The 17,691-nt window shown below is 39.2% G+C and overlaps 1 protein-coding gene across 1 annotated transcript in view; it reads right to left on the reverse strand.

Annotated features, from left to right (window-relative positions):
* LOC144503061 (protein crumbs homolog 2-like) overlaps positions 1-17,691 on the reverse strand; it is a 152,648-nt gene that overhangs the window by 38,120 nt on the left and 96,837 nt on the right. The window contains exons 8-9 of the mRNA XM_078227563.1: positions 15,277-15,390; positions 2,935-3,870 (exon numbers count right to left, since the gene is read on the reverse strand). Coding sequence (XP_078083689.1) covers positions 2,935-3,870; positions 15,277-15,390 — 1,050 coding nt within the window. The remainder of the gene's footprint in view (positions 1-2,934; positions 3,871-15,276; positions 15,391-17,691) is intronic.

A 17,691-nucleotide genomic window follows, 5' to 3' on the forward strand; every position in this document is an offset into this window, starting at 1 on the left:
CAACTACCCTGTGACCCCCACACATATCCATAATCTGCTTAGCAATTTCTTCCTCCACATCTCTATTACTATTTGGGGGCCAGAGTAAACTCCTAACTACGTGACCGCTCCTTTCCTATTTCTAACTTCAGCCCATATTACCTCAGTGTGCAGATCCCCCTCGAAGTGCCTTTCCGCAGCCGTTAGACTATCCTTGATTAACAATGCCACTCCTCCACCTCTTTTACCAGCTTCCCTACACTTACTGAAACATCTATACCCCGGAACGTCCAACAACCATTCCTGTCCTTGTTCTACCCACGTCTCCGTCATGGCCACAACATCGTAGTCCCAAGTACCAATCCACGCCCCAAGTTCATCTACTTTGTTCTGGATGCTCCTTGCATTGAAGTAGACACACTTCAACCCACCTTCCTGTCTACCGGTACCCACCCTTGACCTTGATACCTTCCCCAATACCTCACCACCCTCAACACTGACTTCTGGACTACAACTCCTTTTCCCACTCCCCTGACAAATTAGTTTAAACCCCCCTGAAGAGCCGTAGCAAATTTCCCTCCCAGGATATTAGTGCCCCTCTGGTTCAGGTGCACCCCGTCCTGTTTGTACAGGTCCCACCTTCCCCAGAATGTGTTCCAATTATCCACGTATCTGAAACCCTCCCTCCTACACCATCCCTGCAACCACATGTTTAACTGCACTCTCCCTGTTCCTCAACTCGCTATCACGTGGCACCGGTAACGTACCAGAGATGACCACATGTTTTGTCTTGGCTCTCAGCTTCCAGCCCAGCTCCCGAAATTCCTGTTTTAAATCCCCGTCCCTTCTCTTACCTATGCCATTGGTACCAATGTGTACCACGACTTGTGACTGTTTCCCCTCCCCCTTAAGAATCAGGAAGACACGGTCCGAGACGTCACGGACCCTGGCATCCGTTAGGCAACATACCATCCTCGAGTCTCTTTTGCTGCCACAGAACCTCCTATCTATCCCTCTAACTAACGAGTCCCCAATAACTATTGCCCTCCCACTCTCCCCCTTACCCTCCCGAGCCACAGAGACGGACACAGTGCTGGAGATCCTCTCACTGCGGCTCGCCACTGGTATGTCGTCCCCCTCAACCGTATCCAAAGCGGAATACTTGTTGCTAAGGGGAACGACCACAGGGGATCCTTGCACTGACTACTTCCTCCCAGCCCCTCTCACCGTCACCCATCTATTTTCATTTTATTTTTGTATGATTGCTTTAATTGTTGAAATGCCAGAACTCGTTAGAAGATTCCAAATGCCCTCCATTAGGAAGGAAGCTGTGGATAACTTCCTGAATTGTGCAAAATAGCTGTTGTGGTTAATATGATGTAATTGATGTTTTTGGTGATGGTGTATGGTCATTAATAATTGCCGAGGTACAGACAATTGCCTGCTGTAAATATAGGTGGTATAATTTGTGGGGAGTGCAATATGAAAGTATCTTTGTCTCTTGAACTGCTTTTTATAAAGATTAGCCAGATCATCACCGGTTATGGAATCAGAGTAACCATGAACAGATCTGTACCGGCCAGTCACAACACTCCAATCCAAAAAGCTGTTTTAATATCAATAACTGAATTCTAATGGAGAATCCAAAGTAGAAGTATAATAATGTCTTTGGTGTCAGATTTTGGATCAGAATAATCCTACAGTAGTACACTCTTTACCCTGTACTTTTATCATATTTTCTGATAAGATTGCATTGGGTGAATTTTGTATTATCGTTGAAAATGAAGTTTCGAAAGCACTGAAGTAAAAGTCATTGCTAGGCCAGTTTTCAGTTTATTCCAACTGCATAATCCTTTAAGTAATAACACAAATTGCCATGTTCCAACTTTGCTGCCTGTAGTTTGAGGGCTGGTCAAGGAAACGTAAAGACACTGCTGATTGACATGAAGATGGGCTCTCAGTTTAATATATTAATTAAGCTTCATCAGTTTTGGACAGCAGTGGTGGTTTTATAAATTAAGCCCCACCAATAACTCCCAATGGATAGAACCTCATAACTAGTAAATCAACAACTTACTTTGCAATTGTCATCTTACTGCATAGAACAAGGTAGCAGGGATTAGAACATGTAAATCTCTTTTATCTCAAAATGTTTCACTTTTTGCTTTAATCTGCCTTTGTTTTCAAATCCAAATCTAAATTCTAAGTATTTTATGAAAAAGCTTGGTGAGATACACAAGACTAGGGGCATCCTTAAGACATTTAGATGCTAGTCTCTGGTATGCTTTTAGGTTTGTTAACAAAATTCTTTAAAGTGAAATGTTCATTTCACTTTTATTAATGAACTTCCTTTCAGCACTAGTCTAATGTAAGTACAGTAATTTAAACATTTATATTTAGGAAGCAGAAATCAAAATCATGTTACTGCCATGGTGACAGTTGAAGTTTAACTTATAAAAGGTTTAATTTAGAGGTTAGCTTACTTGCAGTTTAATTATAAAAACTTAACTGTCAAACTTTATATTTATAAATAATATAATGAGCAAGTTTATTAAAGTTTATTTATTTATTAGCCACAAGTAATGCTTACATTAACACTGCAATGAAGTTACTGTGAAATTCCCAAAAGACGTTCCCCTACCTATTCTTGTACAAAGTTTTTGTCTCTATTTTCACTTGTGAACCTGACATCATTCTCCTATTCCTCAACACTTGTGGATTGTTTGTCAATGCCAGCAGTGAATATAAAGTCTGTACTACGGGGGATTATGCTTAAAATCATAAGCATTAATTGTTGGGGATTTCTCTTGTTGTTTTTCACAAGTTGGGGCTAAGGCAGGATGTTATTAAACTCACCATAACCATGACAGTTAAGTTGGTTTCCCTGGGATGTAAATGTAATTGGCTCTCAATACATCTCTAATAAACACAGTAAAGTAACACTAATATGCTTACCGTTAACGCACGTGGGACCTGTAAATGGTCGGTAACAATCGCACTTATAGCTCGTCCACAGATCCACACACTTCCCATTATTGTTACATGGGTTCTGGTGGCACCAGTTTGTCTTCTTGCAGCCAAGTGTAAAACTTTGTGACATATTTTCTGAAATTGTTTCTGGCAATATCATCATTTTATCAATTTCCAAATCTTGCAAGCAACCAGTAAAATAATCCTGAATTGAAAAGTACATTCCCGGGTAGCCACCAATGTGTGAAGTCCGAAATGAATTCGGTGAAGGAAGGGTGGCTGATTCGATGATTTTTGAGCTTGAACAGGTGTATTTTGGACAACTAGGATGTGTTAGGTTTATAAGGAAACTTTTTCCCAGAACAACTGTTAACTGATGCCACTCGCCATCATTAACTTGATAAATGAATGAAATGCTAATTATCTGACCATTTATCACGCCTATGGACATCAGTTGGCCGTTATAAAGTTGAATATGTATGTATTCGTTGAGTAGATCTCCCCGATAGAATAAGAGCACGTTTGGTATTGTTGTCCTAAAGCGGAAACTGATGCTAAATGGCTCATCCCGTGCTGCTGCTCTGCTCTGATTAGTATTTGGCATTTGTACAATCACATAACCACTGAATAAGGAGAAGGTTGTTGATTTTGAACACGTAGTATCATAAAAACCAGGAGGACATTTGCAGTTGTAACTGTGAATGTCATCCACCAAGGTTGGGATGCACGTTGCTCCATTATTACAGTGGTGCTCAAGACAGCCAGCTAGTGGAATTGAACAGTCCTTTCCTCCCCATCTGATGCCATCTTCATCCATTGCAGAACAGTGGCATGTGTAGCCTGCAATAACATCTTCACAACTGCCTCCATTTTGACAAGGATTGCTCTTGCATTCATTGATATCAATTTGACATAGCAACCCTGTGGAAGAAAAAAAAATCTTAAAACAGTTTACTTGTAGTTTCAAAACAACATAACTTGTAGTCTTGTTTATGCTCTGAATATAAATTACTATTATGTAAAAACAAAAATGAAATTCTGACAGCTTAGTCAAATTGAACCATTTTAATGTGATCTGAACAAATATATATTTAACACTTTTATTTAGAGGATTCCCTAAAACTAACATACTAAATTATAACCAGATTTTGAAAATAAATAATGGATGTGTATATCTTTTAATCCTAATGCTGGGAGTGCATGCTTTCCTGGGCTTATTAGGTCTGCTGCTTATAAACTGATATCAACATTAAAGCTATTTAAATGCCAGGATGTGTTTCATTGCTGTAATAACCATAAGTTCTAAAAAATTCTGTTTGCATTTTCCGCTCTAGTTTCTGTTCCTTTCTCTTCTCTTCTCTCATTTTTTACAACACATCTTTGAAATATGTTTGGGGAGATGATGGTGTGGTGGACGAGTAGTAATGTCACTGGACCATTAATCCCAGGATCCTGGCTAATGCTCTGGGACATGGGTTCAGATACCACCATTGTAGTGAAACTCAATTAATAACCAGCTGAAATATAAAGCTAGTCTCAGTTAATGATCATCATGACAGTCATCATTGATTGTTGTTAAAACCCATTCAGTTCACGAATGTCCTTTAGGGAAGGAAATCTGTCATCCTTACATGGTCTGACCGACATGTGACTCCAAACCCACAACAACTTGGTTTAAAGTTTTTTAAAGTTTATTTATTAGTGTCACAAGTAGGCTTATATTAACACAGCAATGAAGTTCCTGTGAAAATCCCCTAGTCGCCACACTCCGGCGCCTGTTCAGGTACGCTGGGGTAGAATTTAGCATGGCCAATGCACTTAACCAACACGTCTTTCGGACTGTGGGAGGAAACCGGAGCACCCGGAGGACATCCACGCAGACACGGGGCGAATGTGCAGACTCCGCACATACACTAACCCAAGCTGGGAATCGAACTCGGGTCCCTGGTGCTATGAGGCAGCAATGCTAACCACTTGTGCCACCGTTCCGCCCCATAGTATTGGTTCTGAACGGTCTTCTACAATGTCAGTTCAAGAGCAGTTATGGATGGGCAATAAATGCTGGCCTCACCAGTGATGCCCACGTCCCATGAAAGAATAAAAAAATTACTTATTTTCATCCATCTTCGTGGTTCCATTTTCCATTTTGGTGAAAATAATGGTCCTTGATTGACTGAAAACTGCTTCCAATGTCCAGTTTTTCAGACAGCTAAGGCTCAGTAATCTAACTGTTGACATCGTCCATTTCTCCTTTATGATTCCAAAGCTGTTGCTTGACTCTCCAATTGACCGAGTCAGAATTGAGCAAGCAAGACCAAACTCTGATTTTTTTTAGCTCCTCGAAGTGTCTGTCCTTAACTCCATCAATCTCGCTGATTGCTGTGCAGGCAAGGTTTGGGAGGTGTAGGGCTACAAGATTCCATGCTGTGTTTCCTTCTATCTAATCCCCTTAATCGTCAATGCCTTTAAATATAACCTGTCTTTATCCCAGCTCTTCTGCTACCTGAGATCCTAATCAAGGTCTTCTTTAGAATTTATTCTTTCATCAAATGTCGCTGTTGCTGTCTAGGCCTGTATTTATTACTGCCCTATTTACCCTCGAGAAGGTGATAATGTGCTGCCTTTTTGAACTGCTACAGTCCAAGTGGTGTAGGTACATGTTAGGAAAGGAGTTTCAGTACTTTGACCCAGAGACAGTGAAGGAATGACACTATGGTTCCATGTCAGGATAGTGTGTGGTTTTGAAGAGAACTTGCAGGTGATGATTTTCCCATGCATCTGCTGCCTTTGTCCTTTTACGTGGTAGAGGTCATGGGTTTGGAAAACGCTGACAAAGGAATCTAGGTTGAGTTGCCTCCAGACTTGATGTCTCTAATGGCCTCCCTGTTTCAACCTTGCACAAACTGCAATGCATTCAGAATGCTGTGGCTAAAAATTCTTCACTTTAGTTATCTCAATCTTCATTGTCTACTTGTGGCTCTACGAATCAATTTTTAAGATCCTCGTTTTGCATGAACAAAGACGATAATTTTAATACCAAGGTGTTGCACAACTGGGAGCCCAGTGTAATTCAATGATTAAGTTGTAGCTTCTTTGATTAGCAAGTCTTTTACTCTTGTAATTTAGATTGCATAAGGTACCTGTTGATATTTAGATTGAAATGCATCCTGACTCGATTGTTGGCACAGTTATATCTGAGAGAGGAAATTGAGAGCTCAACCTCTGCTAGGCTGATAATCATGCAGTAATGAGAGTGATATAGTTTTTTTTAATAGTTAAAACATTGCATAGTTACAATTTTAAAATCATGCTTTCAAAATTAATTTTGCTCTCCAGTGGAATCCATAAGAACTTGTAATTGTATTACAGCCATCAGGTGGTCCTTTAGAAGGGAACAGTACTGCTTGTGGAACAAGCATAGCCACATTCAGATCACTCCTTTTACTCAGACATTACTGCACACCAATAAACACTTCACCCATCTCTTTCATTTATATAGTTGAAGAATCTACATCAATATTTCTTTTGTTCAGTCACTTTATCGCTAGTGATTTGTACCGCCACGGATCTGAATGATTGATCGATTTACTTATTGTTCAAAAAATAATAAAAGTAAATGTTCGCCCTATTCACCTGAGCTGTGTTTAAACTAAAGTCTTCAATTTCCATTATTTCTCATTGATGCTCCTTTACTGAAATGTTCTAACCGGAACATAGTAACATAGTAAAGAGTCTACAGAGGGAAAGTCAGGTTAAGTGAATGGGCAAAAACTTGACAGATGAAATGTAATTTAGGAAAATATGAAGTTATGCACTTTGGTAGGAAGAATGAAGAAACTGAATATTATTTAAATGGAGGAAGACTGCAGAAAGCTGCAGCACAGCGGGATTTAGGGGTCCTCGTGCAAAAACACTAGTATATAAGTTCACGTAATAGGGAAGGCAAATGAAATGTTGGGCTTTATTTCAAAATGAATGGAGTACAAAAATAGGATTATCTTGCTAAAACTACACTAGTTAGACCACACCTGGAATCCTGTGAACAAATTTGTTCCTCTTATCAAAGAAAAGATATAGGAGGCATCTAGAGAAGGTTCACTAGTTGATCCCAGGGATGGAGGGATTTTCTTATGAGAGGTTGAGTAGGCTGAGTTTGTATTCATTGGAATTTAGAAGAATGAGGGTTAATTTTTTTGAGACATATAGCATTCTCAGAGGGGCTTGACGGAGTAGATGCTGAGAGGTTGTTTCCCCCTGTGGGAGGGTGTAGGACCAGAAGGCATAATCTCAGAGTAAGGGGTCACTCATTTAAGACAGATGAAGAATTTCTTCTTTGAGGGCAGTGAATCTGTAGGATTCTTTACTGCAGAGGGCTGTAGAGGCTGGATTGTTAAATATGTTCAAGACTGAGATAGACAGGTTTTTAATAAGGGAATCAAGAGTTATTGGGATAAGGCAGGAAAGTGGTGTTGAAGATTATAATATCAGATCAGTCGTGATCTCACTGAATGGTGGAGCAGACTTGATGGGCCAAATGGCCTACTTCTGCTCCTGTGTTTTATGCTCATGTAGTCTTCAGCTCCTTGAGTCTGCATTCAGTGAGATCATGTCTGATATGAATCTTAACTCCACTAACCTACTTTGGTTTCATATCTTTTTATATGCACATTTAGCAAAAATTTATCAATCTCAAATTTAAGATCATTAATTGAGCTGGTATTGACTGCTTTTTGTGGAAGAGTTCAATTTTTCTGCCACCATGTTACCTAACTTTCCTGAAACCCCTGACTCTGATGTTAAGGTTATGTTCCCTTGTCCAACACTATCCCAGCAGCAGAAAAAGTTTTTTTCTTTCTGACCTATCAATTATTTTCAAAATCCTAAAATCACCAATTTAAGTATTTATATTTATATATGTATTTTCTCCTCTTATAACCCTTAGAGTCCTGTTGGCATCCTTCTAAGATCATTATATCATTACTGCTGTGCCCAGAACTATACACGGTACTTCAGTTTAGGCCAGGATTTCTGAGCATGTTGTGATGGGACCCGCCATGAGAGATTTGGCAGCTCGGCCAAAAGTCCATTAATTTTTGGAGGGTCTGAACAGGCTTGGCTGGAAAATCTCACCCATAATTTAACAGGGATTTGAATAGCTGTAACAAAACTTCCTCTTTTTATTCCGGTCATTCAGATAGAAAGATTTACATTCTATTAAGCTTATGATTATTCCTTTTATACATCAATGCTACTAGTCAGGTCCCAGGTTCAGTTCCCAGCTCTTTGATCTGGTTCTGATTTGTGGATGCCAGGTACGGGCAAGAATGACAGTGGATCTGATGTCCATCCCTCCCCGTGTCATTAACAGGTTGTATGTACTATCCAGTTTGATGCATGATGAATGGTCACTGGGACCAAGGGCAGCCAATATCAGGGCAGCATCTGAGTGACAAGAGAAGAGGAAGCTGGGAAAGTATGAGGTGGCAGGTTCTCGAAGTGAGAGGACAATGAGGTCAGGTTTCATTGCACTTGTGATTGTGTGGGGTTCCATGTCTAACTTTTCTAGCCTCCATTCTTCTAACAAATGGCTCTTGTGGAACCATTTCTGATTCCTCTTTTCTATTTGTATTTGTCCCTGGTGTTTTTAAACAGTGTAGATTTTGTGCTAATTGACTTCTTTATTAATAAATAAATTCATTACTTTATTATCCCCCATCCTTGTGTTGAGATTTTCCGTGATATAAACTGTGTGTTCATGTGATAAACTTTGAAAGACTATCTCAAACAAAGAAATTGCACAAAATCACAACAGTATCATGTAGTATTTAAAACCACTGGATTCTCCCCTCCCCACAAACCCCTTTACCCATATTTTTTTAAAACTACAAGAATTAATCTCAGCACTGTATGATTGGAAAATCAGCCAAAATTTTAAATTGTACAAGAAAATCAAAATTCATGTGGAACATATATTACCAGTCTTTTGCATGCATGAAATGTTAAAAATGTGGAATATAGATACAATATTCTAAATGTATACTGAATATTAGTTGAGAGTTTTGGTTTACAAGTTTAAATTTTAAAACTAAATTTCAATATGCTGCAGAAAATTTCCTAGCTCTTTATTAGACGATTTGCATTTAAAGTTAATGCAAAGGTAATTATTATGCAATTGAGATCACCTGGGATTATCTTTGAAGACCCTGAAAAATTACATTGTATTTTTCTAAACATAAGTTGAAAAAAATAGAACTTCCAGCAAAAGCTTGAAAACTAAAGCAACAGCAGATTTTCTTTCATGCGTATCTTTCCTGGAACACAATTCGCTCTATTAAACTGCAACAGCAGGTTAAAATTAAGCTTCTATTTCACAAAAAGGCAGTCTTAAATGTAAAATCAAATAATGATGACACCAGTACCTGTAATTAGAAAAAGTCCACAAAAGAACACTTGAGAAAGGAAAGATTTCATTGTGGTTTTCCTCTCTGCATTTGTACATGTGTCCGACCATAACAAAACACTGAATGTGTTTGTGCTATCCTGGTGCCAGTCAGGCAAAAGCGATTAGTAATTAAACCAACCAATATAGAGAGGGCTTCACTTTAATATAAGTTGGTCTCGCCAGTAATCCGCCTCCTCTTTATCCCTTACCCAGCTGGATCCTATCGGGACTGACATGAAGAATGCTTGTTTCCTCTCTTTGCTGCATGTTATATATTGCTACAAAGACCAATCACCATCAATTTGACCTAACATTTCTTTGAACTTGCAGGATTTTCTATACTAGGGAAATAAGTTCGAGATAAGTTAGATGAACTTTAGACTGTTATAGCCATCTACTTTCAGGGTTGCACTTTTCAAAGCACGGTCCAACTTTTAAGTCTGCAACAGGTGCAACAGGCATGTTGTATTGTGGAATTAACTGCACACTGGACTCGCTTGTGTTTTATTTTTGATTGGTCTGTTCTACTCTACCAGTTTCATTTATTGGGGAAGTTAATATACTTCACTTGTGGACTGAGCCATAAAGAAAATGGCTTTGTATATGCTATGCTTGAGCTATGTATGGAGTTGTTCCAGTGAATTGTTCTAAGCTGCATTTATGAATGAAGACTGTTCTGTAATTTCCCTTGTTCATTTGTTTATGAAATCTTTGTTTCACAAAATGACTCAATCCACTGTTCATATCACATGACAACCAAACCTCATGCACAGTGTCAACTAGAAAAGCTGCAGCACAATAATCACTCCCTAATTTTTAATTGAGCTGTCATGCCTGGCTCCCTTCCTCCTCAGCAACTCCTGCCCTACTGTGCTTCAGATCCAGAACACAAAACTAGTGAAAACAAAGGCATTACATGGCTAACTACAATATAGGAACGGTTTCCTTCAAAGAATGCATTATGAGCAAAATGGCTTCTTTGCTATTTTTATATTCATATGTCTGTATAGCAGGAGAAAAGATCTGTTCATGGAAACCATGGGTAACAAGGGTGCAAACAATACTTTTGTACATTATGGATGCTTTCTGTGTCAAACTGATTATTTTCATGTGTTGTCTGTGCTCTTGCAACTTTTCCCAAAATACATAAGTTTCAGCTTCATTATTTGTTCAAATGTTATCTCGCCAGTCAGATTCTATTCCTTACTCTCTTTACAATGTTCAACATTGTAGATTTCTTAAAGTCTGAAAGGAGGCGCATACAGCTCGAGAACAGTGACTGAAAAGCCTCTGAAATGTTGAAGTTTACATTTTAAAAGAGCATTGGAGCGTTATGTAAGTATATTCTGAATCATCATTTGTGTTTTATTCTTCAAAATATTCCCAAACTAAACACAACTGATTAACAGGAACAGCGGCAGCAGGGATTTATGTTTGACTATCCTCAGTAAGTGAAAATTTAAATCTAGGCTAGCAGGGCTGCAGGATCTGAAGCCCATAATTAAATCAGCAAAACCTTCATTTTCAGAATTCATAGACGTAAATAACTAAAGACATTTCTTTCCTCTGTAAGCAGAGCAGCGTGAAACACTATTACAAATGCAAGAGCTGAAAACACAACTTTGGGGACCTCTATTACCCTGGGAAAATATATTTTCATGATACATTGATTCTTTGCATTAAATATTCCATAATGTATACTTAACTAAAGTCTTCCAGCACACAGTACTTCATGAGGCATTATGATATCAGTCATGTTTTGTACTAATAAGTATGCAGAGGAACTGGTCTTAATACCAAACTTCAGAATATGCAGAGTGATCTATAAATTCACAAGAAAAATCTTCAATATCCAGGGCTGGTTAGGAATGGTTGCAGTTCAAATGAAATGGAGCCAGATGAGAACTGATTTCCTCTATTCCTCCAGAATGACAAGGGGATCATTTTTACTCAGAGTGTGTAATTGGCAATAACTCAATACCACCCATTCTACAACACTGGTCATAGTTAAAATCACCACTGCATTTTTACAGTGTGTGTCATCTTTTGACCTGGTTAAGATATGAAATTTATCCAAGGTTCCACATAACTTGAGTTTGCAACCTGTTTGAGGTTAGAAATGAGTTAAGTTGATTGCCCTCTTCCTTAGGGCTTTTTGAACAAAACTCTCCAGCATTTACATTTATGCAGTGACAGTACTATGCTCTCGCATGTATATTACAAATGATGCCATTCTTGGATGGAGTCAATTGTAAATCATGTCATGCTTGCATGCAGTGTATTGCAAATGTAGTTGCTGTATTACTACTTAAAACATGAATTACTTAGTTCAACCGAAACAGAAGCTTCATGAGATATTGCTATACTCAGCACGTTGCCAGTTTTCATTTTCCATAGATAATAAGCTCAATATTTTGAAAGGAAACAAAACTTCAAAAGCAATAACACTCTTAGATAAATTGGGGAAATCTATTTTATCCTGGTATGATGTAAAACTGTTTGCTGAATATATTTTATGCTGATTCAGGTCCTTATTTTAGTCATTATCAGCTTCCCTAAATCCATGGACTCAACTGCCTGGGGTCAGGGGTTAACTTAATCATAATCTGTTCCATCTGAAATTGGTCAGCATGGGGCATTCAGTCAAAGCTTTAAAGTCTGATCAAATTCTGACTCACTAGAGATCTGAAGTCCTACTCTTTGATTTGCTCTGTTCCCCAACTGCAATGTTTCTGGAATTTTTCGATGGTTCTGTGATGCTAATTTGATGTAATAAGCAGCAACCAGAAGTTTAAACAGTGTGACCACGGCTGGACTAATTTACACAGCAGAGAAGATTAGCCTCTATTATTTTGCTGTCAGCTCTCGCTCCCACGCACATTCATTCAGCCCACTGAATTTAAGAGAGGGGTCAGTGTGACTGAACCACCTGCTGCTGTTTATTCAGTTCCACTGAAATCTTTTCAAAACTTGTTTTGTAAAACTAAAAATGTGACCTTGTCTTTTAGTGTCTTGTATTTTCTCATTACTAAATTTTGCTCGACTTCCCCAACTGTAAGTCAAATTTGGATCAAAGGTCAGTAACCAACTACCCTTCACTGAAATGTGCATTAGAAATCTCAGCAGAGTAAGTGGGGTTCTCAATGGAAACCTCAGAAATACTCCATTATCCATGAAGAGAATTAAAAAGTTCTACATAATTAGAGATTGAATTAGCAACCATATTGATTCTATTAATCCTCTTCCATTATATGTACAATATATGAACTGAAGGTTTCTCTAGTCCTTTTCCCTTCATCAGAAAAGTTTGGGTACTGTTGCATGATTTGTATCTGTGTTTATTGAGGTGAATCATGACAATGCTGTGAATAGAAGATTTAACTACCCATTAAACCATGTATTTTCCAAATAGTTACTTGACATGGGACATGTTGTAGGAATTACTAGCTTTGTGTTTTCTGAGAGCAATGAGCTGCTTGTGTATCTTCTGTTCACATTCAGGCTGAGTGGAAACCCATGGATCCTAGACCAAAATGGGCATATAAGATCCTGAAGGGTCATGACAGGGTGTACATGAAGAGGATGTTTCCTCTTGTGCGATAATCTAGAACTGGGTGTTACTGTTTAAAAATAAGGGGTGGCCCCATTTAAGACAGAGGTGGGGTGAATTTTTTTCTCTTGAGGGTCTTGAGTCTTTGGAATCCTCTTTCTGAAAAGATGGTGGAAGCAGAGTCTTTGAATATTTTTAAGGCAGAGCTGGATAGATTTTTCGTAAGTGTACCTTTAAGAAAGGTTTTTTAAAAATCATGTACTCTGCAGTTGCAAGCAAACTTTTTCAGTTTGTTTTTCTCATTGTTGCTGAGCAGTCTACCAGATGTCTTTTTATTGCTGCTTAAATGGGATTTGTTTATTTTTGCAGGATGTTTATGACTGCATTGTTAGGAGAAAAACTGGTTGGCAGGTCAGGTGATAGAAGTTTTTCTTTCATTTTCAATTTGGAGCTGCAGGTTTGAGTTTTAGTATTAGAAGGGGCATCAAGCTGAAAAGAAGTCTCTCTTTCCCTGGTTTTGAAAATTCTGCTGGTCATTTGAAAGCAAGGCCTTTCTGAAGGGGGGAATCTGCTGTTGGTGGCTTGCCTAGAGTTCCTGGTGCTTTGGGAAGCTGTTCTGACTTCACAATGTTCTGAGTCTACCAGAGAACTGCAGACTTCATCCAAAGGACTCAATTCCAGTACCATGTCAGGATGCAGATTTGAGATTACTATCAGATCAGCCATAATCTTTTAGAATGGTGGAACATGCTTGAAGGGCCGAGTGGCCTACTCCTGCTCCTTGTTCATACCTTCTTTTGTTTTCATTCCCAACAATCAAATATCTGAAATGGGGTTGCTTGTGTGCCCCTTTTTGAACAGTTGCAGGGTGACACCTGGATAGTTGCTTAACCATCCGCTGATAGGGAAAAATAAATAGCGGCAGATGAGAGAATTTCTCTCATAAAAGAAGTGAACATTTACTCCGATTCTTGCTATTAATTATTTTGAATTTTACCAACTGGCAAACTGTCAAGTAAATGAACAGCAAATGTGGAAATGGGTACCTCACATTTACCAAATGACTGCCAGTACACTAAGCCTTCTGTACTTGCTCTGTACATGTTTTTAGAGACAGGTTTGGTGCACAGGTCTGCACAATGATTATTTTTGCTGAGGTTTGATGCCTGTGGTCCTGATCATTAACTGAACAGAACTTCTTACCTGCAGAATAGTATATATTTGTCCAATTTCATTTCAAAATATATATTCTGCTAGTAAAGAAAACCCCAAGATGTACTCAATTGTTTAATAATTTAAGACTATCCGAAGGAAATATTTTGTATGCAGACACCCTCAAGCTGTAACCAATGAAAGATGACTAACTGCATGATGTGCTCTTGTTCCAACATTTATTTGTCAGGCAAGGCAATTTATTTTCGCCTCTTAGTTAAACAACACAGCTACTACTCTGAATTCATGCTGAATTCTGTATGCAGTTCTTATATTATACTTCTGCTCCAGTTACAACACTGATACTGAAAAGTGTTCTGGATGCCGTTATTTGTCCACATTTTATACATTGCTCAGCTTACTACCAGACAGTGAGAATAGCTTTTTAAAAATCTTTCGCAGTCAAAGGGTGGGGAATCTCTTATTTAAGCTACTATTTATTATGGAATGGGAAATTCCTTAAGTTAAGTAATTTATTTCTGAAAAGCTGCCATCAGTAAGGCAAGGCTCAGATTTTCTTACATGACAATATTGCCATAAAACAAGGTACAGAGTTAGCTGTTGATGCTTGTACTGACTTGCAAATTGATTGTTTTTGACGGGTGCTGAATTTTAATATTTAAATGAGATTATTTTGAGCTGTCACAGTGCCTAACCCCAGCACTGTTTTTTGTGGTTTATTAACGAGAAGAAATTTCCAAATCTAGAGTCTAAACCAATAACAGTGAAAGCATCACAGTTTATTATTGAAATAAATCCCAGAGTGTAGATTTACAAAAGCAATTACTGAAAGGTTGTTCATTAAGGTTACATGTGGATCACCACAAAGCATATTTCATTCAAGTGGCTGGGTAAAAATGGAGAAATCGGGAAAAGACAACTTAACTTTAAACTGATGGAAAAGCACTTTGACAGATCAGTTATTGTCCTTTCACCTCTGGAAACTGATATGCTGAAAGTCTTATACTTCCAGTGAACCTGATTCTCTCAGCACACATATAAATAACAGTCACTTGGGCAGGGAAGCGAGGGCAACTTGCAGCTGTGGAAATGTTTCCCAACAAGGAGTAGATCTCTTCGAGAGAGGTGGAAAAAAAAGTAGCAGTAACACTGGAACTATTACCTGTAAATCCAGGTGTACAATGGCATTGGAATCCATTATTTTCATCTTCACAAGTGCCTTGGTTCATACAAGGACCAGACTCGCATTCATCAATGTTTATTAAGCAGTGTTCTCCTTTTTTAAAAAAAGAATAAATAATTTAAAATCTTGTTGCATAACAAATTCTTAACAGTGCCTTCATATGACCTGAACATATTGACACATGTGGTCAGAAACCATGTGTTGAAGCCTTGATGGTCAAGAGCAACATTCAACACAAAGGAGTGTAGGAAAGGGCAGTAAATCCATGTTGCATTTGATTACAGTAACTTCCTGATCATCACTTTATTCATCATTGAGTAAAGCTATTACCATTTGCTAAGTTTCAACCTGGACCGGGACAAGGCAGGAACATGATGGCTCAAGTTTTGACACCTGCTTTGAATCATGAACTTTGAATGAAAATTGATTACCTTAATTATTAAGACTCCAAATTATGAGACACAAAAGTAGAAAGCAAAAATAGAGGTATGCTGGTGTCTCATGTTTTATTTCTGAAATATCCAAAAACCCTATTTAAAGAGAGAGAACATTCAAAGGTTGGACAATTCGATGGAAGTACCCCAATGATACAGTGATATAATAGTGTCGCCAGTATTTTGCTTGATGTCAGCTTTCTTACCTATGCAAAAACCTTCTAAGTTGGATCTTGCTGCTGCGATTTGAATGGGGTCAGTTAAGAGCAATGTCCTAGCATACTAAATTGATTCAATAAGACATGACAGGAATTGTAATTTAAGACTGGCCTGAGACCATTTAAGTTTGACTTGCACGATATATTAGTGCATTATACAGACCACAATATATTAGTGCATGATACAGACCTGAAAACTTCCTATCTCTATAAACTAGTTTTGTCGTTGGTTCAGGACTTGACGATGCTGATAAACAGACTATACCAGCACATTTATTTTAGTTCTGAATTGTGGCCATAAATTGTCGTGTAAATAGAATTCACATCCTGAAATGATGATAGGAGCAAGTTTGAAAATGATTTTCAAAAAGGATTGGATATGCCCTTGAACAGGAAAAATACACTCGACTATGGGAAGAGTCTCAGCGTGGAACTACTTAAATAACTCTTTCAAAGAGCCTTCACAGGTATGATGAGCTGAGTGGCCTCCTTTTGTGCTATATCAATCTACGATTTCATGAGCATAGTTTTAATAATCTTAGCACTGGATCAGAAAAGTCTTTGCATAGATTTGATGCTCTTGCTGTGAAAAATTCTACAAGAAAATTACAGCATAGGAACTAAGTCAGTAAGGTGGAATTTTCCATTCTGGAGACGAAGGCGGCGAGTTTACCATTTTGATTCTAAGTGCTGAATCTGGGCGTAATTCAGATCCGACTTGTAAACCTGTTCTCAGGCGCCCCCATACACACTTAGCCAGAAAAAAAAGTTGCGAGTCTGAATCGTGTTGTGGGCGGGGCTTATCGCACCCGAAACGCTGCTGCTCTGATCGGAGCCTTCAACTACGCATGTGCAGTGAAAGAAATTTGAAAAATGCTCCCCTGTCACATCGCGCTGGGGCCGGATAAAACGGCACGGGAGCGATGGCCCCCACAGACATCGCCTCTCATCCCCCCCCTCCCCGACAAGAGAGCGATCTGGCCCTCCCTCCTCCTCCCCAACCAAAGAATGATCTGGCCTGCCCTCCTTCCCCACCCCCCCAAACCAGAGAATGATCTGCACCCCCCCTCCCCCCCCCCTCCCCCCCCCCCCTCCCCCCCCCCCCCCCCCTCCCCCCCCCAACCACTACCACTAAATTAGAGAGCCGCTGGAAGCTCTGAACTTACCTCTTCAGAAGCTGGAGTGCCCAAAACAGACCTTTGCCGAGCATGTCTGTTTCGCGCTGAATCTGGACGGGTGAACGCGATGGTAAAGGGGGAAATGCAGATAAGATTGGGCCTCCAGCTCATTAAGTCAATTTAAATGCATGCAAAATGCATTTAAATTGCCGTTGCGCCCATTTTGGGCACAGTTCCGGATCGCGGCCATTTTTGGGCCTTGATAAAATGGGAATCTGCGCGGAGGTGTGCGCGGATCGCATTATTCTCCTCACATCCAACTTTATCAAGGGCCCTAAGTGCGGTTTTGGGTGGGAAAGTCAATGTGATTCAGTAATCGACTCAGAGAAATGTTGGCGATGCAATGACAAGCAGAGGAACATCAGGCAGAGTAATTAGAGACCGTCACCAGATTGGAACGAAGGATGGAGGAGTCTGAACATGCTCTGTCTGATGTTGTAGCAAAGCCTCCGTGGGAAGAGTGGTGGCCACCTTGGAGATCCAGATCTAGCAGTTTCTGCCAAATTTGCACTCTGATCTGCTCACCATCGCTCTAGCCATGGGTGCATTCCAGCTGTGGCTAAG

This window comes from Mustelus asterias, chromosome 13 (assembly GCF_964213995.1).
Source record: "Mustelus asterias chromosome 13, sMusAst1.hap1.1, whole genome shotgun sequence".
Classification (NCBI taxonomy): domain Eukaryota; kingdom Metazoa; phylum Chordata; class Chondrichthyes; order Carcharhiniformes; family Triakidae; genus Mustelus; species Mustelus asterias.